The 15,856-nt window shown below is 39.5% G+C and overlaps 1 protein-coding gene across 6 annotated transcripts in view; it reads right to left on the minus strand.

Annotated features, from left to right (window-relative positions):
• PDE4D (phosphodiesterase 4D) overlaps positions 1-15,856 on the minus strand; it is a 658,809-nt gene that overhangs the window by 254,333 nt on the left and 388,620 nt on the right. The window contains exon 1 of one of the 6 annotated variants that reach the window (XM_053657204.1): positions 991-2,342. The exons of the other annotated variants lie outside the window; for them this stretch is intronic. Within the exon in view, the coding sequence (XP_053513179.1) occupies positions 991-1,265 (275 nt within the window). The 5' untranslated portion in view covers positions 1,266-2,342. Of the gene's footprint in view, positions 1-990; positions 2,343-15,856 lie in introns of those variants that run through there. 6 annotated transcript variants of the gene reach the window in all.

Genomic DNA, 15,856 nt, shown 5'->3' on the forward strand with positions numbered 1-15,856 from the left:
CTAGTCCACTGTAAAACACTGGTATAATGACCATATAAATATGTGTTAAATGCCTTATGAACTAATTTGAGTATTTATACACGTGTTTGCCTGCTCATGAAATACAGAATATGTTTTGCCTGCCTGCTTCTGCTCCCATCTGACCCCCAACCACCTGCCCCTCAGCCGCTGCTTTTATTTCCCCATCCAGCCACGACTACTTCCACTTCAAAGAGGTAATCTTAGTTATTTACAACCGCTAACATAAAAGAGGATCAACCTCTGAAACAGCCACGAAGGTATTCTGTAGATAGCTATTTTAGACACAAAAGTTCCTTTATTGGAAAAATATTCCTTAACAGCCACATGCTTATAAACATATCAAATCAACATAGGGAAACAGTACAATAAAATATTAGAATAAGTTGAACATACTTTTCATTACGGTGAAAACACTAAAATTATGAAAAAACATAGCAGAAAATGTCACTAACAAAATAAAACATAGAAGATGACTGAATGGTAAGCAACTTGATATATATTTAGTCACAGAGTTAAATTCAAGTTGGTCACCTGATTAAATATATAACATTATTCATTTCTCTAGTACAACTGTGCTAAAAAGCCAAGGGACTACTTCTAAGGTCAATGGCAAAAACTGTCAACCTCCGATCTACTTGCAAGAAAGATGAAAAATAAGCAACCAAATCAGTGAAAATGACAAGTTTCCACTCCCTAAACTTCCAACATATTTGAAAAGTTTCTTCTAAAAATGATCACCAGTTGAATTGCTATAGTCCACATGGAGTTAAAATATGTGAGCACCCGTTTTCTGAGCTGACAAATTGGACACAAAAGAGAGAATAAAATTGTCACCAACACCATGCTTTTTCTCACAAAGCCTTAACATCAAAGCTAACTCGGGAACCTCGTCAGCAATTGCTAAATACTCAAGTATTACGTCAATCTTAAAAGGCAAGATGGGAGAAGCATGAGAGAAAAGCACATTACCAAATTGCCTCTGAAGTCCTCAGGGAACTTGTAGACCGGGACCTTGGCTTCATTATAATACTCATTTTGGAAAAAAAAAAAGAAAAAGCAAGGAGAAAAGTCTTCTGATTAATACATTTCAGCTGTCTTTTCACAAAAACGGTTTTGAATATATTCCACTTCCAAGGAGTGCTGATTGCAGAAATCCAAAGCGCCTGGAGTCTGACTCCTGTCCCCCGTCCAGAACATAGGGACGCTTCTAAGACACAAGAGTCCTTTCCTCCTTCATACTGCATTTACTCCAGCACTAGGCTGTTCGGAAGTGACAGATTTTTTTCATTTGTTTGCATTGCCAAGGGAGGAACTGAATTTTGAATCTATTCTTCATCTGGTCACAAGGGAAAGCAACGCAGTGAAAGAGCCACTTGATGTTGTCATTCTTGCAAATCCATAATAACAGGTTTAAAGTTTTCCAGCACTCTAAAAGGACTCAGGTGGTGTGAAAGGAAAAGAAAAGAAAAAAAAAAAAAAACCACCCGAAGGGCTGTAACACCGGGGAGCTGTCAGGGAAGTTCCATTTCAGGGCGACCACAGGAAAACACTCTTCTGTGGGGAGCCAAGAAGCCAGTGAGGCAACAGAGCTCCCCACTTCGCCGGGCCCACCGCTTTACCTGCGAAAGTGCTTCAGCCGCGTCCCCCGCTTAGAATCTGACTCCAAGCCTTTGTGAATGAGAACTATCATTCAATCTCGCCAGGAAGAAACTATTCTTCAAGGGCCCTATGACGTCTGTAGGAAGGCAGTTGAAAACACCGCAGGGAAGTGAGAGAGGAAAAAAAACCAAACAAACCCAACAACCAGGGCGTCCAGCCCCGCCTTCTCCTCAATTGCTGAAATTTACAAAGCTAAGGGGCAGACCAGGACTGCAAACCAGGCAGGCAGAGCGCTTAAAACTTATAAAACCATTTCCTCCTCTGGGAAATGAGGTGTCTGTGTTATTCAGGGTAAGAGTCCCTGAACACCTCTGTGAGGAACACACCCCTTTGTCATTGATTGTTTAACCACCCTCTTCCAAAAAAAAAGTCATTTTCTCAAAATCCTGCCCTGAAAAATAAAACTTCTTATCAGAGCAAAGTTAAGAGATTTTTGAGGATTTGGCAGCTGTTCATTTGAAGCATATTTAATGAAATACCATGCTTTGGGCCGGTTGTAGAGATGCAAACTGCTTTTTAAAAATTCAACAGAGGGTAGCAGGCATCACTGCATCAGGTTGTGCCAGAATGTTTAAGTCGAAAAACCAAATGTATTATTGCTAGACAAGTGGCTACATGTATGGAGGCTGTTCCCTTGCACAATATTGTCTAAATAAAATTTTAAAAAATCATATGCAAATTTCATTGATTTCTATACACCGAGACTCTGGGTTGCTAACTCTTAACAGCTCTTCAGTGAGGAATGAAGCTCATATCATGTCATCTTAATGTGTCTTATTGTGAAGAACAATCTTTGTTCCACCTCCTACAGCTGAAATAAAAACTGTTCTATTACAGTAGATATAATCTAAGCTGATTGGAATTGCTCCTAAGAGAAGGAACATGTGACCACCCTGGCTGCCCCTCTGAACATTTGCACAGAGGGCCATGTGCCAACATCGGTTATTTGGGATGTGAATTATCAATAAGCATTTTTATTCCTTAAATGATACCAGTACGTTAGTTCTCTAGTCTGACGCGAACTTCGTATTTATTTAGCATTTGCAGGCAGGATGTTGGAGTGCAATTGTGACCCGCCCAAAGGACTTGGAAAATTAATGTAGTAAGGCACCCGGCCAGAGGCTCTGGCTGCTTACTACAACAAACCCTTCAACTCCTCCCCAGTCATGCTTCAAGGTGCATTTGTGATTTAGTCTCCTCTCAGTGACTTCCAGGCCTCTGGAGGTAAATGTCAATCCACTGGTTTCCATAAAGTCATCTCCTTAAGCTTTTCCGTTTTCCTATAATTGTTTAGGGGAATTCATATATTCTTAGCTCTGTTGCAAATTTAGTGTATTGATAGCACTTTAAGGCAGGTTAACCAATCACATATTTTTAGGAATTCAAAAATACATTTGTGAGACTACTCATTTTTGAGGTGGAACAGGCTCATGGGAGGAGGTTTATCTTTTTCTCCTTTTATTTTTAAAGTGGGAAAAGGAAGAAAAAAAACACTGAATAAAAGTAAACGATTGCTATTATTTACTTGAAGCTCTGTTCTCTTCCACATAAGGTCTATCAAATCTCTTCTGGTTGTTATTTCAGGAAAAAAAACCCCAAAACAAAAAGCGATGATCACAGAATGTAATGTTGGGATAGTATGTGTTAAACTCTCCTGAGATAATCAGCCCTGTGTTCTGCTATACCCCCCACCCCTGCAGGCTCTGTCCCAGTGACATTATTGAGCTCACTGCCACCCCCTTCACTGTCACAAGCACAGTGGAGTGCTGTTCCTGACTTCTCAACATTCCAGGTATTCCAACCAGCTACCTCAGAGAAACCTCGCCCATTTACTGGGTAACCTAGTTACCCAGAGAATGCAAGTGTAATGGGGAAGCTGACACTGTGTGCACCTAACCAGGTTACTCAAAACTTCTTGGATCAGTGCATCAAGGTTGCCATCACACAGAAGGAAAGACGCACAATATTATCAGGCCACAGAGACTTAAATTTTTTAAACTTTGCTTCTACCCCTGATAATTAAGGTAGTGAGAGAATTTAAAAAATGACTACTACTGATTCAATATTACAGTGTTTCCTCCATTCTAAGGCAATTTTGTGCAAGAACATTTATGAAATAATGTTTTGTAATTTGTGGCACACATTTTTCCTCTGAAAAGTTTCCCAGAATGGAGCAGGACATGCATTTGAACCAGAAGCTATTACTTACAACATTCTCTAGATGCACTGAATTGTGTAACATTGTATAGGCTTCCACTTGACTATTGTCACCACAACATCTCAAGGAGGTGCCACAGATGTGTAAGTTCACTGGGGCCATCATCTGCATGTATTGTCGAATCAAACCACTACATGGCCTGATGCTTCCTGAACTTCATTGGGTCACAACATCCACAGGATTTTTTCCATAGTGGCATACTATCTATACTATGGCTTACTTGATATTTTTCTCCATTGACTCAAACTTAAATAAGAGACATTTGAAAGATAACTTTATTATTTTGAATGCTCTGTACACTTTCAAATCTTGTCTTATTCTCAGATTACAATAGGTAGTCATCACTTTCTAATTAGTCACGAGCAGATTTTTGAGAACCATGTCATCAAGTAATAATATTCAGACCCGTCCAATGTGCTTAACTGACGGTGGAGCTGCAGTGTTTTTTTATAGTTTCCTGGTATTCTACTTTGTACTCTAACTTTAATAAGAACAAGTCACTTTGAACACTTGTATCATTTCCTTGTTATTAAGGAATGATTTGGTATTTTCCTTTTCTGGAGGAGACTTTCAAGCAGATTTTGAGGCTTTTATCTTATTCCACTTGCTAGGTATACAAATGGCCTCAAGGATTTTCAAATAGGCAGGAACCTCCTTCAAACTAAATTCCTTAGTTCCTGAGGGAAAGCCCAGAGGAATGTTTTGAAGGCTTCTGATCATCAGGCTTCCTACCTCTTTTGTAAAACATCAGTTTACAATAATAATCATCACAATTTTGATGCGGTCCCTCGGCTTAATTTTGCTTTTGTTACCCTTATTTTGATGTTATGTCCAAAAAATCATTGCTAAACCAAGGTCAAGGAGCTTCTCCCCATTTTTTTCCTAAAAGTTTTACAGTTTCAAGACTTATGTCCATTTACAATGTCTTTAATCCACTTCAAGTTAATTTTTATGAGAGACATAAAATAGGGGTCCAGTTTCATTTTTTTGCATGGGGATGTCCAGTTTTCCCAGCACTCTTTATTGAACAGACTATCCTTTCCCCATTGTTTGGTCTTGTTGTCCTTGTCTAAGACCTGCTGATGGTCCGTGAACGGGTGTATTTCTGGGCTCTCTATTCTGTTCCATTGATCTGTGTGTCTGTTGCTCCTGTGTCAGTACCCTGCTGTAATTTTAACATTTAGGTATGGCACTGAATATTTGCATGAAACTGAAAAGCCTCTCCACAACAAAGGCAGCCATCAATAAAATTATTTTGGGTTCTACGCCCAGTCCAATGTGGGAAATGAGAGAGACAAACCCACAAGCAAATCTTTGCCACCAGCAGGGTGTCTGAGAATTCAACCCAGTTCTGACACTGTCTAGCCCAGACACAGTATCAGATTCCACAGGCTACACTCACTCCCAGTGAGATTGCTCCTCCCCCTGCACTCTTGAATACTAGCTGTAAGTCCAGGTTGTTACCAATACTTCATGGCCCCCTCCTTGGGATTGGTTAATCTCTTAGCTGGCTTATTCATAGAATTTAGCAAAGCCATTTACTCACTAGATTGTGTTGATTATAAAAGGATATAATTCAGTAACAAGCAGATGAAAAAGATGCAGAGGGCAAGTACAGAAAGAGGGCAGGGAGTTTTCAGCTCTCTCCTAGCCTGTCACTTTTCCTCTTTCCACACATTCACCATTCTTCTGGGTTTTTAATGGGGGCTTTATTACAGGTATGTCTGATTAAATCGCTGACCGCTGAGGACTGGTTCAACCTTTAGCCCGTCTTCCCTCCCCAGAGGTCCTGTGGGGTATGGGGGCTGAAAGTTCCAACCCTCTAATCACAGGTTGGTTCCTCGGGCAACCAACTCCCTGTTTTTGGGTTACCTAAGGGCTTTCTGAAAGTCATCATATTACTATAACAAAAGGCACCTTTATGTTTCTTATTACAGGGAATTCCAAGGGTTTTAGGTGAGCCAGGAACCAGTGGACAAAGGCCAAATAGTGATAAGAAATGCATTTGGTCATCTGATGATCAAATGAATACATTTATGTGCCACATAATGACCTTTGGGTCAATGACAGACCACATATGTGACCATGGCTGCAAAAGGTTATAATGGAGCTGAGAAATTTCTATCACTTAGTGAGGTCCTGGGGCAATTCATTACTCATGTGCTTGTGCTGATGCAGGTATAAGCAAACCTGCCATTTGTATAAAAGTACAGCACATACAGTTATGTAGAATGTGTGCCTGATAATGATAATAAATGACCGTTACTGGTTTAGGTGTTGATTATACTATATTTTTAAAGTTATTTTAGAGTACACCCTTTCTACTTACAAAATGAAGTTTGCTATAAGACAGTATGCTATGAGAGGCTGGCAGCAGCTTTACACATCCCATTTACGGAGTGTTTTGATTGCATAATCTTATCTTGTGCTTGATATAATCTTGTGTTGCTTTATATAGCTACATGCTATACAGGCCTGGAGCCTAGGAGCAGTAGGCTGTACCATCTGTCCTCAGCCTGTAGGTGAGGTGGCTGTACCATTGAGGTTTGTGCAAGTGCACTCTGTAATGCGAGCATAATGACAAAAATCACCTGGCACTGCATTTCTCAGAACATGTCCTGGTCATTAAGTGGCACAAGACTGTATGTATTTATTATAAATTACAGTATCAAGAAAATGAAAAGACGACCTTTGAATGTGAGAAGATATTTTCAGATTACAATTTGATAAGATGTTACTATCCAAAATATAACTCATACAACTCAATAGCAAAAAAAAAAAAAAAAACCACCCAAAGAAACAAACAAAATAAAACACAACTCAAATTACACGATTTAAAAAAAAGGAGTGAAGGGCACTGCTAGACATTTCTCCAAAGAAGATACACAACTGGCTAGCAGGCACATGAAAAGGTGCTTAATGTCGCTAATTATCGGGGAGATGCAATAAAAACTAATAGGAGATATAACCTCACTCTTGTGTCGGTGTTTATCAGAAAGACAAGGTAAATGCCCATGCAGATGTGCAGAAAAGGGAAAACTTGAGGACTATTGATGGGAAGGTAAATTGGTATAGCCACTAAGAAAACCTCATAAAGTTTCCTCAAAAAATTAAAAACTGAACTGCCAAATTATCCAGCAATTCTACTTCTGGGGGTTTATCCAAAGGAAACAAACCCAGTATCTCAAAGAGATACCTGCACTCCCATGTCATTGAAGCACGGCTCACAGCAGCCAAGATGTGGACATGGCCTACGTGTACTTCCATGGGTAAAAGATGACATGGTATACAGATGTAGAGGAACATTATTCAGCCATGAAAAAGAAGGAATGTGCTATTTGTGAGGACAACAGATGAACCTGGAGAACATTATGCTAAGTGAAATAAATCAGACAGAGAAAGACAATACTGTATTGTCTCACATGTAGAATATAAAATAAAATGAAATAAAAATTGAAAAATGTCAAACTCATAGAAACAGTGTAGAATGATGGGACTCAGGACTGGAGGGTGTTGGAAATGGAGAGATGCTGGTCGAAGTTCCCAAACTTTCAGCAGTAAGAACAATGAGTTCTGTGATCACGTTATAAGTTATAAAAATGTCTAATCACGATGTTGTATAGCTGAAACTAATATAATACCATATATTTTAACTGAAAAGTAAAGATTATTTATAAAAAGGAGTTCTGTGGATCAAAGGTACAGAATTGTGATCTTAGTTAATACTGTATCATTTATAGTACTCACAATTAGCTAAGCCAGTAGATGATAAAGCATTCTCACCATACACAAAGTGGAAGATAACTGTCAGTTGGTGGATGCATGAATTAACCTGACTGCAGTAATCTTTCCACAAAGTATGGGTCCATCAACTCACCACACTGTACACTTTAAATAGATACAATTTTATTTGTCAATCATACTTCAGTAAAGCTGGAGGAACAAAAAAAGGAGGAAGACTAACAATATCTCACATGATATAATATCAAAAGGCTAGAAAGATAACAGCTAATTATACTTAACAGTGGAATAAAATTAAAATAAGGGTGAGAGTATAAAACAATGTAGCAGAAAACATAAAAATAAAAATCATCAAAGCCAAAAGCTGGTTCTTTGTATAAAATAACAAATTGACAAACACCAAGCAACACTGATTGAGAACTAATTTGAGAAACATAAATCATCAGTTTCTATAGACATTTAAAAATAATAAAAATATATCATGAACAGCTTTACGCCAATAAATTTGAAAATTTAAGCAATATGGGCAAACTTCTTGAAAAATAAAATTAACAAAAGAAATGGAAGAACAAAGTCATCCTACATTGATTTGAGATCAAATCTGTATTAAAAATTAATTCAAAATAATAAAACTTTCACAACTAAAAATAACAATAATCATGATCATTTAATAATCACCTACTAATTATATTATATACCTTTCTTATTTGTTCATCACAACAACCCTGCAAGTTAGGTGTGCTGATACTGATTTTATGGGTAGAGGAAGCCTGTGATTTCTTGGAAGTCCCATTACCTGTGACAGAAAAGTATGTCTCTGATATGTGCATGATGTGTGTTTGTGAGGAAGAGAGGTGGGGGAGGGGACAGGTAAGAGAGAAGAAGATGAAAAATTGCTCCTGTGTTCTTGGGAATTGGTTTCAAGCGATCCATCCTCTTTAGTGGCAATGACTGAATAGCCATTAAAAACGGTGTGTGTGATTTACAGGTGAAATGACAGATATATTAACAGACAGCAAATTTTAGATTGTCCAGACATCCAGGATTAAACAATCTTGAGTTCACTGTACTTGTTTCTAATTTTTAGGCTTATCAACATTATAATGAAGGCATACAAGCATGGACCAAAGAAAAACCCAGAATTTATTTATAAAAAGTTGTATATTTATTCTTACATGTTTAAACTTTAGTCACCTTCAAAGTACTCTGCATTTGATGCAATACATCTATTGGAAGGTTATTTATTTTTTTTGGCAAGTGCATTGAAAGAGTCTTCAGAAAAATTCACCGGAGCTGCATGCAGCCTCTCAAAACACCACCAGCTGACACACGGATACAGATGGGTTCCTGGGACACTCACCCAGCAGGGGAAGCCTGCACTACAAGGGGCCACCCTCCAGAAGATAATTCCATTTTAGGGATCCCCTTCATATATGATGATATCATGAGCCTGCCATGCATAAAGAGTGATAAGGTCTTTAGCCACACTTGCCACGTGGGTAACGGCAGTTGGTTGTTACCTTCCCAGCAGGTGGAATTTTGATTGCTTCCTTAGGTAATACTGGCTAACAAATGATCATTTTGAAAGTCAACAATATGTGAGACCCCTGACAATGTATAGATTTTAACGTGAGGCAACAAAGTACACTGTCTATTGAAAAGTTCAGAAAACTAGGTTTTTATAAGAAGAATAAACATTTCTGCATAGGATCAGTAATGTTGAAAGGAAGTGCATTTTGTAATGAACTTTCAGAAATTTGCACTAGTTCAAAATATTGAATTTCAAAGAAAACATGGTAGGGATCAAATAAATGACCTAATTTTAAATTTTATAAGTGCTCTTGTATTGCCATTGTATTTTATATTAATTATGTATTCATGGAATGACAAGATTTTTTCAAAGAGATAATAAAACAATTAGAAAAATCCCACTGCCACATTAAAGCCCTGCTTCTAATATCATGAGATGAATTGAGCTTTTCATTAAAATAGGTTTTGGAAAATAATCTATCAGAAATGAATGTACACAGACTGCTTTGATGATAATTTAACACCTGATGCAATAGACAATGAACAAAATTGATTTACTGAAAAGCAAATATTCATCAGTCTACTTAATTTACATTTGTTTAATAATATTTCCCCACCTATGTTAAAAGTAATGGTAAAATAATCCAAGCAACTCCAGCAATTTCATTTGACCACACACTACAAATAAGTTACACTGAATCAAAAGGCCCAACTATTGGAGACAATGCCCATCAGTCAAGGTTCAGGATCATGTTCCAAAGTAGCCTCCAGAATCGACTGTCTGGGTGAAGATCCCAACTCCATTAACGACCAGTTGTTTGATCAAGTTACTGAAACTTCACTAAGCCTCAGTTTCTTCAGCTATAAAATGCAGATGCAATAGAGTTTTGCGAAGCTTTAATGAGGCGTGTAAGAACCTTGGCAAAGGATTTGACATATAGTGAGGGATCAATAAATAATATATCCTAGTAAAAATAAGTTTTGTGAAATAAGCCAGTCAGAGAAAGACAAATACCATATGATCTCACTCATATGTGGAATCTAACGAACACACTGAACTAACAAGGAAAATAGGGCAGACTCACAGATGGACAGCAGGATCACAGCTAGTTGGGGGTGATAGTGGGTGGAGAGATTGAGTGAAAAACAAAAAGGACTCACAGACATGGACAACAGTGTGGTGATTCCCCGGGGGTGGGGGGGGGAAGGTACAAGGGGACTAAAAGGTAATGAAAAAGACAATAAAGATTAAAAAATAAAAAAAGTTTTAAAAGAGAAGTTAATGAATATAGAGGAAATTACTTTAAAACTCCAAAGTATGTTCCTATAATGTTTTGATTGAAAACAATTGTTTTGTGTTTAATCTTAGTTTAGACTCTGACCCTCTGACTCTCTGTGCACAACGGATTGTAAACAGTCTTCCTGACTCCTGTCTTATACATCTAAGGTTCATTCTTTGTATTATTTTTGGGTTATCTTTCAAAGACACACAAGTTAAATTATTAATGTTAAATTAAATGTTAAATTTCCTGCTTAAAAACCTCCAATAGCTTCTTATTCCTTACAGAGTCAATTATAGCCTTTTTTGTGTGTTAAATAAAAACTTCTGCCATTTGGATGTGTACAGAACAAGAGCAGAGAGGACTTTTTTCATATATTTGACATTCCAATATGGAGTCACCATCAGCTGTGACATTTAGGTCAAGTGTTATGTCAAGACTGAGGTAAGGGGGCGTAATGGGAAAGCCCTTTGATGGGGGTCTTGGACTACCCAAAACCACAGTGTGGACACTTGGACAAGAAATCCATGCAGACACTGATGTGAGTGGGACCTCTGCCCATTGTGGGCCACAGGAACTCAGAGCTCCTACTATCGGACACTCGAGCTTGGCCATACCACGGGTCACCCTTGGAGCCTTGCGGGACTTCTCCTCCACCAGACGTCTGCTGCCACTATAGCCACCTGGCTTGTGACCAATGCCCACCTCTCCATCTACCGACACTGCCAGTGACTGGCCTTTGCACCAGGCTCTTGCTCTGCTCGCTTCTATCATGCAAGCTCCCTGACTCTGTGTGGAGTCTGCATGTGACTCTAGGACTTACTGCGGAGGTCTCCCCACTAAGCCTGGCACTGTGAAGACACAAATGTGTGTGAGCGACTCTTCTGGGGGTGCTCTCCTGATCACCACAATTCCCAATCTATCGTCCAGCCTTGCCCTGGATGACTAATTCTTCACATCCCACAGTGGCAGCCACATAACCGCACGTGCCTTGCCCCGAATCTGCTGTGCTGTTTCCCTTGCCTGGTGGGTCTTTCGAGTTGTAACCCCCTTCTCTGTGAGGAAACGTCCCACTCATCCTTTAAGATCTAACAGTCAGCTAACTAACTCAAAGACAAAGTTAGAAGTTTAGTTTCCTTGGCTTCATTGTGATGTGTGAACAACTTGGGTTAACTCTGATCATTGTTACTATAAATATTATGCTTTACTTGTGTGTAATGTATTTATAATGGAAATTATAGGGACATCAGTGTTTATAACCACTGTTCAGCCACTGGCTGTGATGGGGTGACTTTGGAAAACAACTTACTCTAAGACTCAACATCTATAAAATGGGAAGATATATGCAACTATCTTCCTTCCAGGGCTGTTCAGGGATTTAATGAGAAATGATGTTGCCTCATTTGCAATCCCAAACTATCACCTTGGGATCTTCGCACATGTTTCCCTGGGAGCACTGTCCTTCTTCCCTTTACTTCTCTTTATTCTTTTTCTTGTCAAGAATTAACTCAGAGGGAAACCCCTCTAGTCCTGCTGCTTTTCAGGGCTAGCCAGCTTCTCCATTCTGGTGCTCATGCCTCCAGAGTGCTTGTGACCAGCACCACGTGAGCCTCTCCCCCTCCGGCTGAGGGAAAGGGACCCTGGCCCCCACAATGCTCTGTGTGCCTTGAAAACGTGGAGTGAAGTTTATTCATCTTTGTATTCACAGGACCTAGCACGGTATCTGTCTCACAGGGTGCTTGCTTAACAGAGTAAATGTTTTCTTTGGTCAACAGTGGGAGATAAGCCTTTTACATTCTTTTCCCTTGGAAAATGGCCCTTTTGTGGCATTTGCCTCATGGCTGAAGTAAGATTTCAGAAATTGAGGCTTGCCTGTCTTCTCTTTCATAGCCGGTACCCCTGAGAGCTATTTTGCCATCTCCTTTACCAAAACAGAGTTCCTATATCCTTACGATAAAAGTTTTCTTTCAAAGAAAAAAGAAACTGGCTAAGAAATACACCAGGAGAAGTCTGAGGCAGGCATTGAGCGGGCTCTAGTATCACTGTTTTTTTTTAACATTTTTTTAAATTGATTATGCCATTACATTTGTTCTATTCCCCCCTCCGTTCCCTTCCACCCTGTACACCCCTCCCCCACCATCCCCCCCTTTAGTTCATGAACACATGTCTCAAGTTCTTTAGATTCTATATTTCCCATACTATTCTTGCCCCCCCATCTATTTTCTACCTACCGTCTATGCTACTTATTCTCTGTACCTTCTCCCCCTTCTCCTCCCACTCCCCTGTTGCTAATCCTCCACGTGATCTTCATTTCTATGGTTAAGAGGAGGGAAAGATTCTTTCCTATTTGGGAGAAACAGCCTTAATCTGGAAAAGCCATCATGTAACGTGCTATTCGCCCAGACAGAGTATTTGAATTCTAATAGGGATTTTTTGGAAGCTCAATTCAAAAGAACGACTTTTCCAGAAAGAGTTTCCCCACTTCTTGGCAGGACAGCAGGAAGGTGCTTGTGGCATCCTATGAGATCTGCCAGTCAGTCACCCTTTGGTCTATGAGGAAGGTGGCTGCGTTTCTGCACAGGAAGGCTGTGTTCCGGCCAACTCTCTGAGAACCTGTTTGGAGCCATCAAAAGTGTGTTTTGTATATTATTAGCACATTGGCTTTTACATCAGCCACATGGAGACTTTATGTACCCACTTATCAGATGAGGGAACTGAAGGACAGGGAGTGCTTTCCCAGCTGGTGGAGTGGAAGAACCAGACCAGAACCAGGCCTTCAGGTTCCAGAGGAAGGAAGCCGAATGCGCCAGGATGAATTTCCACTCAGTGCACGCTCACCACGTGCCAGCCCCTGGGTCAGGTGCTCAGCACAGTCATCTCATTTAACATCTAAAACAAATGCGTGAGCTGGGTGCCGTAACTCCCTTCATCCAGCAGCTGAGGAAACTGAGGTCTAAAGGACGTTAAGTAACATGCTGGAGGCCTTAAGCTGGGACTTAAATCTGTCTGATAAACCAGCAGACTGCTGTCTGGGGAAAACCAGGGCCTCAAGAACTAAACAAATAACATTACAAATACCATCTCAACAGGAAAACGTTTACTTTGTTTTTAAACTCATTTAACCAATTCTTAGACAAAGATGATAGAATAAATAAATTTATTACCTCTGGTCATAGGTTTTTTTGTTTATTGTTTTTTAATGAACATGGCATTGAAATCACTAGGAATGAGTCATGAGCTTCAGTTTAGAAGTTAAAATTTAAAAATGCTTCAAGCATTTAGATACCAGACTGCAGATACACATAACTTTTGAAAAAAAAACACGCAATTTTACTAGGTTGGTTCTTTTCTCAAAATGAAGATTAATTTTCCTTCCTTACTTAAGAACAATGTCTATACTGACATTTACAGTTAAATTTTGTTTTTGGAACAGTTAGCTCCTGTATAAGGGACAGGAAAGCAGACTTAGGTACTGTTTAACCTGACCTCACGTATCAATCTGTGCTCTACTGGGGAGAAAGGGAGACTGTACATTCCAGACATGCAGTGAACTCTAAAAAAACACCTGTAAACAACACAGAACTATGATTTTCAGAACTACTTAGTGTGTTCCCGGTGTTCTTAAAGAGAGTGCTTTGTCTGACACTTTTACAAAAAAGCGGAGTCTGGAGAATGATGACTGGCGGAAGTTGCCTCATGGAAAGTTGAAGGCAGATGAACTACAAGAGATAATGCCAACATCCCCTCCACTTTCAGGCAAGACGGTTCAGATGTGAAAAAGCTCTCCCACCCACGTCCATGAAATTTAAGGCTTCATTCAGCGCACAGTTCTTCATTCAGTCGGATTCCTCCAGGACCTACTTTATTCTTCAGTTGACTCAAACACTTCTCTGCATATAATCTTTTTCTTAAGAGTTACCTTATAGTAATTCTAAATTATAATTCAAGTACAGTGATTTGAAATGTCAATAAAGTGAAAAAGAAGTTATTGCAAATGGGCAGTAGCTTACACAAGGCTGTTTAACACCTTGGTAGTCTCCTACACATCACACCCAACGTATTAAAATGGACCCACTTCCCACATTATACAATATTTTTGCTATAAAAAACTAGACAAGATCTTTATCATTTTGCTTTTGAAGTTATTTGGCTACTCTTAAGCTCATTTAACTAATGACTGGCCTTAATTTGTCTGCAATCACCCAGTATGCTTGAGAATCCTTGTGAAGTAAAAAATATTCAGCCCACAAATTTTTCTCCAAATTTAATAAAGTTTTTATGAGTATTTATTTGACAATGGTTAAAATTGACATAATATTACACTTTGAACATTTCATTAAACTTTAACCATGATTTTATAGTCTTCTTTTTGTATTTTGGAGTCAATTCCTTTATTTTTCAGTTCTCAGATATTTTCATAGGCCCACAGAAAGCTCCAAGCTAGGCTCTCGGCACTCAGGACACGCAGGACGGGAGCCTATGAGCCATGGCACGGCGCCCTGGAGCTCGCGCCTGGGTGGAAAAAGACTTCTGGGAAGAAGTGATTCATGCAGGAGATATATTTAATATTTCCGGGTAATGTGCCATTTCCTGCACTATTTTGATAATTGCGAATTATACTTTAGTTTGTTGGAGAGCTGAAGTAAGGCACCAAGCACCCACTGCAGGGACTTACTCATGGTCCAGCTCAGACCAGATATCACAGATGAAAGTAAGGAAGCATGAGACCTGCTTGGCACCCTGGACAACATCATAGTTTCATTGGGAAGGAAACATTCGTCTCTTTATGGTTTTCTTTATAAGAACTGAACACATGGGATTGTGAGAATGAATCCAGGGTGCCGGTACTTGAATGAAGAAACTAAAACAATACACTGTTGTCTTGTTGCACCAAAATCATTTGTTGAATTGTTCTTCAAAACACCTGACTAAGGACCTGTGAATTAAGGCAGTTGCTGGGCTCCAGTGTTCTGCTCACAGTGGAGGAAGAAGTTGAAGGTCCTGTGAGGGCTGCCTTGGTTTGTACTCAGGCCTAGAGACAGCTTCAAACTGGGGGTGGTTTGCACTCAGTTGGAGAAACTGGAAACATGAAGAAAAGATTTCAGCCCCAACAGAAACAGATAAATCTAAATTTAATTCTCCAACTTCCGTTCTGCTCAATTGCTTCAGTGGATCTGGACAGCGTTTTTTCTCTGACATGAACTTTGTTCTCTAAGAGTAAGTGGAATGCCCTTGAAATAGCATAGGGTAGCCCATGCTTTTTCTTCACTATTGTTGTTACCTACCAGGTCCTGCAGTGGAGATAACATGGGGTCAGTAATATGGAGGAATTCTTGCTCTTCTGTAACTAGGCTTGAGTGACTCTCCTAACTCAATGGGAGGCACATACCACTGGGCACAGCTGGGC

Source organism: Artibeus jamaicensis, unplaced genomic scaffold (genome assembly GCF_021234435.1).
Source record: "Artibeus jamaicensis isolate MK-2021 breed Jamaican fruit bat unplaced genomic scaffold, CSHL_Jam_final scaffold_369, whole genome shotgun sequence".
Lineage (NCBI taxonomy): Eukaryota > Metazoa > Chordata > Mammalia > Chiroptera > Phyllostomidae > Artibeus > Artibeus jamaicensis.